This window comes from Chinchilla lanigera, unplaced genomic scaffold (genome assembly GCF_000276665.1).
Source record: "Chinchilla lanigera isolate Chin_1 unplaced genomic scaffold, ChiLan1.0 scaffold00025, whole genome shotgun sequence".
NCBI lineage: Eukaryota > Metazoa > Chordata > Mammalia > Rodentia > Chinchillidae > Chinchilla > Chinchilla lanigera.
The window spans coordinates 5,648,812-5,660,188 of NW_004955426.1; the positions used below are offsets into that span (position 1 = coordinate 5,648,812).

At 46.4% G+C, this 11,377-nt stretch overlaps 1 protein-coding gene across 1 annotated transcript in view; it reads right to left on the reverse strand.

Moving 5' to 3' along the window:
• Positions 1-11,377, reverse strand: part of Fam134b (family with sequence similarity 134, member B) — a 114,030-nt gene that overhangs the window by 74,605 nt on the left and 28,048 nt on the right. The window contains exon 3 of the mRNA XM_005386135.2: positions 10,976-11,006. Coding sequence (XP_005386192.1) covers positions 10,976-11,006 — 31 coding nt within the window. The remainder of the gene's footprint in view (positions 1-10,975; positions 11,007-11,377) is intronic.

An 11,377-nucleotide genomic window follows, 5' to 3' on the forward strand; every position in this document is an offset into this window, starting at 1 on the left:
GCTTTTCACTGCCAAGAGATGAGCAGCCCTCTCCACCATATACTCCCACCAGGATGTATCATGCCACCACAAGCCCAAAGAAACAAAGCCAAGACCCCATAGACTGAACCTTCTGTAACCACAAGCCAAAAAAATCTTTCCTCCTTGCAAGGTGATTTTCTCAGATATTTTGCCATAGTCACAGAAAGCAGATTAACACACCCGGCCTCGAGAATGTTGTTACAGGAACAGACGGACAAAGACAAGCTGTTTTTCTCCTCTGTCTGGATTCTCTGCTCCTTAACTTGAAAGAAGGGGCATAATCTGTCAAACTCCAGGCTGAGGGGAAGACAGGGTGATCAGGACTGGTTAACACTTCTATCTTAGTATTATCTTGCTATTCTACGGTTCTACCATGTGACAAATACTTCTCATCCCACATCCACCACTAAGTTAAGCCCGTGTTAGTTAGTGGCAATGAAATTACAAATCAGAAATATGCCTGAAAATGACATAGTCCTCTATGATCCAAATTAAAATATCTACACCATGTCTTGAAATAACTCCCACAGTTCAGGAGACCCACAGCTAAATATTAATAGGCAGGGAAAAGTATCTAAAAGAATTTGACTTCACTCCTCTTTGTATCTAAGGAAGTCATGAAAACTAAAACTATGTAACCAAAAGATATTAGCAAATAATCCCTTCCGTGGGAATCTGAGTGCAGACTAGGTTAACTTTATGATTTGTCTCATAATCCTTTCTAGAGGCTTGGATTAGTAGCAGCTTCCTAATTCTACATCTTTATGAGTTGTACCAACCCAGTGAAATCCACTTACCCAGAGTACTAAGTTCTAAACAGGGAAATACAGCAGATGGGGCAGGAGAATGCTATGGGCTGAAGGGCTGCTCCCCCAAATTCATATGTGGAAGCCCTCACCCCAGTGACAGCCTCTGAAGATGGGGGCTTCGGTAGACAAATGGTTTGGATGAATTCATAGCAATGGAACCCTTTGCAATAGAATCGGTGCCCTTCTAAGTGGATGGAGGGTCACAGTGTTCCCTTGCTGCCATGTGTGAAGTCGGCAGAAAGAGGCCCCCATGAAGAACCTGGTCACGCCGGGGCCCTGGTCACCATGAGTATCGGCCTTCCAAACTGAGAAACAAGCACTTCTGCTTCAGTCCCCCAGGCCATGGAGCCCGTAACAGCAGCCAGAACTAGGACAAAAATAATCCAGGGCCAAGGCACCAGGTACAATCACGGTGGGGAGCAGGGAAACACTACAGAGGTAGCCTCGGAGTCAGGCACCTGTCCCACAGCCTCCCCTGCTGCCTCCTGACCTCTCTCTGTTCCTGACATCCCCTTCTCACGTAAGAACAGCTCATTCCTCTTCCAAAGTCAGCCGGCAGTAGCCAGGGAAAAGCGTTCTCTAGAACTCAACTAACTGCCCTTCTGCTGGTGATGAAAGGATCACTCCTGTATCCTACCAGCACAAGAAAACTCATTTGTTTATTGGCAGACTTCTGTGTGTGGACTGAAGCACAAAGACAGACTTAGACCTGACTTCTGGTTTCCACATATGGCACAATGCCTTGACCAGGGCCACTGCCCGCTCCATGAGGCCCAACTCACATCACTTATGTCCGCTTGTGTGGACAACTCATCAGGCTGCGGGGTCTTAATAAAGACCCAGGCCGGACGCAGTGGGGTATGCCTGTAATCCCAGCACTCAGGAGGCTGAGGCAGGAGGATCACTGTGAGTTCAAGAACAGCCTGGGCTACAAAGTAAGCTCAGGGCCAGCCTCAACTGCATAGCAAGACCTTGTCTCATGAAGAAAAAAAAACACCCATTTCTCAACTGTAAAATGCAAGTTAAAAAACTTGCAACTTCTGAGTCCTCACTGCATATTTCAAGCCTGCTGCACTCACCAAAATCCCTTAAAGAAGATGATTTCACTCCGACTTATCCATAGTGGATAAAAGTACATAAATGTGCAATTTATTAAAAATAAACAGGCATTTTTGGAGCTGAGGATGCTTCACTTAGTAAATTTTGGAACCCAGGCTGTTCCTTTCCATAGCAGACGACTCCTGAATCATGACTGAAAATATTCTCACTCGTTCTGATAAAGAGAATAACCCATCAAAAAAAAAAAAAAAAAAAGAGAGAATAACCCATCAATAATGAGGCAGCTAGATCAGTTAAACCGCAACACTTCCAAAGTATTTTCTGTTTAGGTAAAACTACTATTTAAAATTTCAAGCTTGAAGTTCAGGAGAACTAAACACTGAAGATGTTTCTCGGGCTTTCAATGACACGAGAGGGCTCTGAATGTTATAGTTTAAAAATACTCTCTAAGAATACAGCCAAGTGACAGCAGGATTATAAGTTCTCTCTCCCAGTTGTTCAGGTATTAAAAACAGGCACAAGTAAGAATAGCCTTCACAAGAACTAATAAACAGCACATGGTCACAGCACTGCGGCCCAGGCAGGACCCAGGACCCACTCGCTGCGTCTGGTACCAAAGACCCTTAAATAGCAAAGCTGAGCCCCAAATTTTCCTTTCTCCTGCACACTCGCTCTTCTTTTTAAAAAGAAGCAAAACGGGAAACATGGCTTCAAGGCAAATGAAGGGCGTGTTCCTGGGATCTGCCTCTAGGAGCCACGCGCTCACTGCTGGGACCCCGGCGATGCCTGGAGTTCGCCGTCCTGAACTGTCTTCAATTTTCCAGGAGAGGTTCATGGACAATGGACCAAGCAGACCTCCTTCCCGAGGCCTCCGCAGGCAGAATCCTGCCCCACCCAGTGACAGAGCCCCTCTCCTTCCCCGTAGCCTAAGGTGGCCCTGCTTCTCCATTCTTCCACTCCACCCCATGGTCACAGCTCGCTGTTTTGAGGACCAAAACAAAAAAGAGAAAACCAAGCTGCTGGCTATTCACATTAGCCAAGAGATGGGAATACAGTGGTACCTCAGTTCACAAACTTAATTTGTTCCATAATTCTGGAAAAGATGGCCACATTCATGTTTGTGTGTAAAGGATGGCCATGGTCATGTTCATCACCAGATGTAGAGTTTGCAAAAGCAAAATTTTGCCAAATGCTTCTGATTGTGAACCAAACTGCAAACTGAGGTACCACAGTAATCTAAATGTCTACTGACTGATAGCAAAGCAAAATCTGATTTATCCAGATAGTGGAATATTATTCAGCTATAAAAGGAATGGAATGGCAATAAAAGTTATAATGTGGACAAACACAGAAGTCATTATGCTAAGTGAAAGAAGCCAGACACAGCTATGGTCACATGATTCCATTGATAGGGAACATTTAGAAGAGGGTGAATCCATAGAGAGACAAAGAAGACTGCTAGGAGCTGGTGAAAGAGGAGCGACTGCTTAGTGGTTGTATGTTTTCTCTTGGGGTGATAAAAAGTCTGAAATTAGACAATGATGCTGCTATCACAATACTACATCTATGGTACTAAACATCACTCAAAGTAAATTTATGCTATGTATATTTTAGCACAATAAAAACTGAAAGAAAAATAAAACACAGTTGATGCTTTTTGAGATCACTGTTTGACTTCTCTTGGTTCATTCACCATCAACATTTTCCAATATGGAGTTCACGCCAACCACACATCCATTTTCTCGGCCTTCATCTCATCTTTTAGCACCTGAATTTGATTTTTCACTACTAAAAACCTCCTCCTTCTTTTCCATACACATAAACAAAAAATATGAAGCACTATTTATGAAGACAGCTGTGTAAATCAGCTTCCTAATACTGTAACAAATACAGCTGAGCAGATCAAGCTAAAAAGAGGAAAGGGTTATTTGGGCTTATAGTTTCGGAGGGTCAATCCATGACTGGTTGGCCAGCTACTTTGGGCCTGTGGTGAGGGTGTATATCATGCTGGGTGTACATGGCAGAGGAAACTGCTTAGCTCAGGGCAGCCAGGAAATGAAAGACAAAGAAGAAAAGGCTGGGTACACCCCATGACATCACTTCCTCCCACTACACCCCACCTCTTAAAGGGTCCACCACCTCTAAATAGCACCACAGACTGCTGACCAAGCCTTCGACACATGGGGTCATGGGAGACACTTGTCCTAACCACAGCCATCTCCAAAAATATTTGTAAGCCAGTGCCCTCCTCCATGGTCTAAGGACATGGAACCCTTTCCCCTGGCTTCTAGGCATGGCGTCTTCATGGCCCCTCCTCACTGTCCTGAGCACAGTGGCTCCATTTTCAGTCCCTCTTCCTCCTCTGCCCAGTGGGAACGTTCTTCAGGCCATTCTCAGCCGCCCATCCCTCTCCTTGCTGTGGTGCAGCTGCCCTTCTGTCCTCTGCCCCTTGTTTCAGGGTCCCCCTCTCCCCCAAGTCACATCAAGCTGCATCTCTTCAGCCACTCGGCAAAAGTCCTGGACATTCTCACACAAAAGCTGGCTCCCACCCATCACAAAGGATGCTACTGCTTATTAGTTTCTTACTGCAGCTGTGAGAAAATGACCATGACTCAAGGGCTTTAAGCCCCACAAGGGCTCATTGCGCAGTTCTGGTGTCAGATCCCAACCTGGCCTGTGGGCTCCCTCTCTTGCTTCCTGGGACTGTCTCCTGCCTCGTCCAGCTTTGGAGCCCACCTGCTTTCCCTGGCTTGGGCATTCTCTCCTCCCCGTTCACAGCCTGCAGCCCAGCATCCTTTCACCTCTTTGCTCTGCCTCTCCCTTAAAAAGACCCTGTGGTAACACTGGTCCACCCGGCTAAGCCAGCGTCACCTCCCATCTCAACACCCTCACTCAGTCACATCTGCAAACTCCCTCGGCCATGTGAGACAACAGATGACAGGTAGAAGGCGGCCGGATCCGTGCGGGTCTCAGAGCTAATTCAGCACTCTCCAAGCAACCAAACCCTGAGGACGTACCATAGCAGTCACTGGTCTCTTCCACTTTTCTAACAAGTTTATACCTGGAGACGAGCAAATCCCCTCCAAGTTCTCTCTCCACACAATCACGTGCACACTCAGCTATTTTCCGGGATACATGACTCAAGCTTATGTAGTGGGAGAAGAGAGGGCAATCCATGAATCTCCACTCATTTCCAAGGAGGAAAAATACCACCTCAGGAACCACAGGAAAGGACTGTTAAGAGCACACAATAAAAGAACGTTCAAGGGATTTGGCAATGTGGGGCATAAGCCCAGCACTCAGGAGGCTGAGGCAGGTGGACTGCCACAAGTTTGAGGCCAGCCTGACCTACATGGCGAGACACTGTCTCAAACGACAGAGAGACAGACAGACAGAGACGGAGACAGACACAGATTTGCTAAGACAGTGGACGGACACACGCAGTAAAAGGAGCATGATCTCAAACTGCCTTCCATTCTAAGAGACGTTGCAAATCATGAGCTTGTTTCTAAACCAAACAGCACAGCCATTTGTCACCAATCATTTGTCACCAATTCGACTCATGCCCGCGTTGGCAAGCTTGCTCCCCGCCACGCCTCCCGTATCCTCCAGTGACACCCAGTGACACCCACCCTTCCCTTTGCCCGTTTTTTCGCTCTCCCTACTTCTCTAAGACCAAGCGTATCCATGCATACGCATGCCACAGGCCACGCGCAGACAGGTGTAACCTTTCACTGGATTTTCTCCTCGTAACTAATGTTTCTGCCCAGACTGAATGCGCATGCTCTAACGCCACGGGAGAGCCCTGGGCTGCGCTTGAGAAGCTGCCAAGTGACTCTCAGCGCTGACCTCAGGGAGCCAAACCGACCGCCTCTCGCACGCTCCCTAGTGGTGGCCGGAGCTGGAACACCACTGGGCGAGCTCAGGATACAGCCGCAAGGGAGCTTACGAGAACCCCTGGACTCTTCCTAAAATACAGGTCAGAGCCCAAGAATTTTACATAACCTTCCAAGTCTACAGTTTTCCTCCTTCGAAAACTGTTCGTTTTATGCATTAGACAGTCAACTCTTTCCTTTCACTGATCTTTTTTACTAGTCGTGGTAAACCCTGAAATTCACCAAAACGAGTCTGATGAAGAAAACAGAGACCAGACACATTTCACCAATTCTAGTGAAAACAGAGTGAACACCTATGTTGTGCTACAATCATATGAGGGAATCTTATACAGCAGGCAAAAAAAAATGAGCCACGGCTATGCACAGCAACAGGGTTAGTGTTTAAAAAAAAAAAATGCTGGGGGTAAGACACTGCTCCTAGAAGATGACATAAACATGGTGTATTTTTCTAAACCTCAAAAGCCCACATTTTGAACTGGGGATTGAAGCACAAGACCCTGGCTTCAATACCCAGACTGCATAAAGATGTTTTTATTTAGGGATACATATAATTTAAATAGATATAAATACAGGTTAAAAAAAAAAAAAAAAAGTAAGAGCACAGAATTGAGGGCCACGCCTGCCCCTGGCAGCAGGCTGGGGTAGAGAGGCAGAGGGCGTGGGTCGCGCTTGGAGGAGGGGTCCCTGCATTCTGCCGCGACTGCAAGGTTTTACAGCGCATGCGTATATCCCAGAATGCACCAAATATGCTCACTACACGGAATCACTGGGCGCCGGGCAGGTAGAGGGCAGACGCACAGGCACGCGAACAGGGCTGGGGTCCGGGACACTGTGCCTCCAGCTTCATTCATTCTTGTTCAAACTGTTCAAAGACTGAACTCAGCACATAAAGTCAGAGAGGGGAATCTGACTCCAAATATGTACTTGAAACATCCCTGCTGTCTTCCCAGGTCCCATCTGGGCCCTGCAGCCTGTGCCTGGACGCGCCACTTGGAGCTGCCGCGGAGCCTCATGGAGGGAGACGGAAGGACTCTGACGCACTTCCGGGAGACACGGCTTGACCTGGAAGTTAATCATCGGCTCTTCAACCTCAATCTAGGAGACTTTGCGTCTGGGCCCTGACACTGACTCAGCTTCTCTGGGCTTCACCCACCATCTCCATTTCCAGTGACAGCTGGGACGGTGTCCCTCCTGGTAACCAGGGCTGTCAGAGCCCTGGGTACTCGGGTGAACTCAGTGCCCACCCTGTCACCTACCTGCTTCTACTGATTATCTGTTTCCCCTCTTGATGAAGGCATGTTTGTCAAAGGAAAAAATATACAATAAGGGTAAACAAAATGTTTAAAATGCAAAACAAATCCCCACATGCAGAAATAACATTTGTGTACTAATAATTATGATATATTGTGCATTATATATCACGGAGCTTACTTTAAATCACCAATTTTTATAAAAATTAGCAATAAAAGAATGTTTCATATGCCTGAATATTCTTCTACCCACCTACAATCTTAGCACTCAGGAGGCTGAGACAGGAGGATCACCATGAGTTCTAGGCCAGTTTGAGCTACATAGTGAGTTCAGTGAGTTCAAGGCCAGCCTGGACTACACAGCCAGGCCCTATCTCAAAAAGAGAAAAAAAAAAAAAAAAGATAGGAATATAAGACTTATTTTTACAAAGCTCCTCTAAGTAATTTTTTACGTAATACACATCGAAGGCGAGACAATTACTAGCACATAATTCTCCATTCATTTCCCTCCAAAATAGCCTTAAGCTCTAGTCCCTTGTTTCACACTGTGTTCCAGGGTGCTCCTTTTCAAAGTACAAATTGCAAACAATTAACACAACAAACTGGAATCCATAGAGAACTCCAGGGAAGGGTTTTCTCCCACCCATGAATGGGCCCCTTCTTTGTCAGTGTGAGAAGAAAGAGGCTTTGATGCTCCACTGCATGAGATATGACTACAGAATTGTCCTTGATTATTATTTCTGAAAGCAGGAATAAAAGCCCTTTGGAGATTTGATTTGGGCAGGGACAGACTTTCAAAGTGGCGCTGGGCTCTATGCTCACCCAGGCAGCATGGGCCTAAGATTCTCCTAGGGCAGCTCGATTTCTGTCTGCACAAGTTCACAACGTCTAGAAAGTCAGAAACTATTTCTCCCCCCAGGAAGATGATATTTTTGTCCCTAATCCAATCAATGTTCCCCTTACCACAAAATTTTCTTTTAGTTTGCTGAATACAACCCTAAAAAATCCAGCTTTAAACAGAACTCTGTTAGCAAAGTACTAGGCCTTACTTGTACAAAGTCCAAGGTTACAGTGTACAAGCTACAGGGGACATTAAGACAAATTAGAAAAAATTAAAACTCTAAGCCAGGCCCACGGGATTACACTGCCTGTAATCTCAAACACTCAGAAAGCTGAGGCAGGAAGATTGCTATGAGTTCGAGGCCAGCCTGGGTTACATAGTGAGTTCTAGGGCAGCCTGAGCTACATACTGAGACTTTATCTCAAAAAACAAAAAGAAAAAAATCAAACTCTAAACTCTTAACAGTTTCAGTACATGAGAGTGAGGATTATTCTTCTGAAAAGAAAGCAGTAAGTCTTTTAAGCTATCTGCTCTTTCCCTGAGAAGTCACATCAGCCACCGCCTATGCAATTCCAATGTAAACACTGAGTCATAAATACAAAACATGGTTTTCCCACTAAGTTCCGTCTCCCAGAGGAGACAATTTAGTGAATGCTACACGATTTAGAGCTTTTAATCCTGGCATAATGCGTCTGAGGACGTGAAGTCTTCAACGTGTCTGACTTAAATGTTCTAATTCATTCTGGGCCTATGAGCTGAGTCAAAGGCACACTTGGGTCCTCTGAACCCGGCCCTCCTCAACACATGAGCAGGAACAACGCTCAGCTCGGCTGCTCTCCACAAGCCCACAGAACAAAAGGCCATTTAATCCCAAGAACTGGGCCATACACTGCTTCTCCTGACAGTGTGCGGAAAAAAAAGACAGCCAAGGGAAAGGCCAGAGGGACTCCTGCAACCGGCCACGCTGGGGCAAGGAGCCCATGACTCAAGCAGCACGGTGGCAAATGATGTTATGGCAGCACTCTAGGAGGCTGAGGCATAGAGATCACAAGTTCGAGACCAGCCTGGGCAATTTAGTGACATGGTGAGGCCCTGTCTCGAAATAAAAAATAAAAAAGGAACTGAGAATGTAGCTCAGGGCGAAGACTCTGGAGTTCAACTCCCAATACCAAAAAACCCATAAAACAATCTCTCACAGGTCCCTGCAGGCCCCAGGAACAACGATGCTGTTAACTCTGCCCTCCGTCCCAAGGGTCCAAGCCAGTTAAGACCTGAGACTGCACCAAGCGACAGCCAAGACCCCTCCTGGGGACAGCACACCTCAGGAAGCCACTGAATAGCTGGGAAGTCCACCAGAAATCCCCTCGCACTCAGCCATCATTTTCAAATTTCAAATTTTTTGCCACAGGAAAGAATCTCTTTTCTGTAAATTTGAAATTTTAAAAATGAAAGCCGAGAACTATCAGAAATTGAAACAATAAAATAAGGTTTATGATAGGAATAGCCCCCTCAGTCTGGCTTATAATGAACTATTACGGAACTAGGCAAAAAAAAAAAAAATTCTAGCCCGGTATGGTGGCGTACACTTGTAATCCCAGCACACAGGAGGCTGAGGCAAGAGGATCCTTGAGAGTTTAAGACCAGCCTGGGCTACAAAATGAGCTCAAGGACAGCCTGAACTGCATAGTTTTTTGAGACCCTGTCTCAAAAAAAGACCCTCCCCCAAAAAATTCTAAATGGTTTTCGGTGTAAGTAATATCTAACTTAACATTTACTTAGAAAAACCTGGACTAAACTGAAGATAATTTTGTGATTTTAAAAGGAGGTATGGCTAGGCATGGTATGGAACACCTCTAATCCCAGCACTCAGGAGGCTGAGGCAGGAGGATTTCAAGTTTGGAACCAGCCTGTGCTACATAGTGAGTTCAAAGTCAGCCTGAGATACAAAGTCAGCCTGTCTCAAAAAATAAAAAATACAAAAGGAGGTATGCTAAAAAGGTACATGCTTTCTCATTTGTTAACAGAGGATTTTATTCAATTGACTGCCATAGTTTCGTGCAGAAATAAAAAGTTCTTAGTATACTCTGAACTGAGTTTCCATTCAGAGCTAGGAATGAACCATGAGAGGTTTATGTGGTTCAGCTGACAAATAGCTCTCTATAAATCCTGTTCAGACTGTAGAGTCGGTGTTTATGGAGATATAGGTCAAGCAGGAGCCCTGTTGAGTAAACAGCCACCCGCTGGGCATGGTGGTGCATGCCTATAGTTCTAAGACTCGGGAAGCTGAGACAGGAGGATTGCCATACGTTTGAGGCCAGCCTGGGCTACATAGTGAGCTCAAAGCCAGCCTGAACTACATAGTAAGACCCCATGTCAAAAAAAAAAAAGCCACTGAAACAATCACATTTTTTCAAACTAATTTTCTGGGTATGTACACTGACTTGAGAATGACATCAGATTCAAATTTTCCAGTTCTCACTGTTGATGGTGCCACCGGAAATCAGACCCAGCTTTAACATTTTGTATGTGTGACATGCACCAACTGTTCCAAATCTCTCTCCATTCCCACAAGAAGCATCCACGTACCACCCACTGCAGCTGTGCTGGGACGACACATATTTCCCCATGGAAAGGAGGTAATACTTCCCTCTGGTGAGTCAAGGAGTCAAGCAGCTGGTCAGCGTCTATTGCATCCTCACACCAAAGGGCCTCTCAGCCCCTCCTCACACCCCAGTGTCCTCTGGACTGACCTCATGGATAATCTTGTAGAACATTCTTCTAGAACATTCTAGAACATTCTAGGGCCCAGTGAGTCTGGCCCTGTTCTCCCACGACAGCTGTGTTATTCAGGCCCCCAAAACAAAGTCTGAAAGGAAGTCCCAAAGAGAAATGCCTTTCTCCCTTCACCTCCAAACCCTCACACACAACAAGTGGCACAAGGCCATGCCCAACACTGTAGCAAAGTACCAGTATTTCTCTATTTGGTCTCACAAATAACCACAGGACTTGATCACTAAAGCACAAGCTCACAGACGTATGCCGGTGGCCTCCCGCCCCGCCCCAAGCCCTACCAGCCCTGCATGGGAAGACGTCCCCTACCTTTCGCTGAGGCTTCTCCACAGCTGTGCACCTGCAACAGGGAGAAGCAAACGTGAGCTGGGGCTGAGGCGTCGTCCTCCCAAGGCCTCCCTGACAGGGAGAAGCACCCCAGGCCCCCAGAAGGGGGACACGTACAGAGCGCAATATGGATCATCTGGTGTGGACGTGCAGGGCGGTGACTAACTCAGGTCATGAGAGAACAGACTCGTACTGAGACCCCAGCACATGCGAAACACGAGGTTCCTGCAACGGGGACCAGACTGCCCAATCAAGTGGTGTGGGGATTAGGCGTGAGGCACAGCCACCAGAGGGCGGGACAATAGGAAATGTCAAGAAAGTGTGCGTATTAGAAGCGGCTTTGAAGGGGAGTCTTGGCATACAGCTGACAAAAAGGAGAATCGG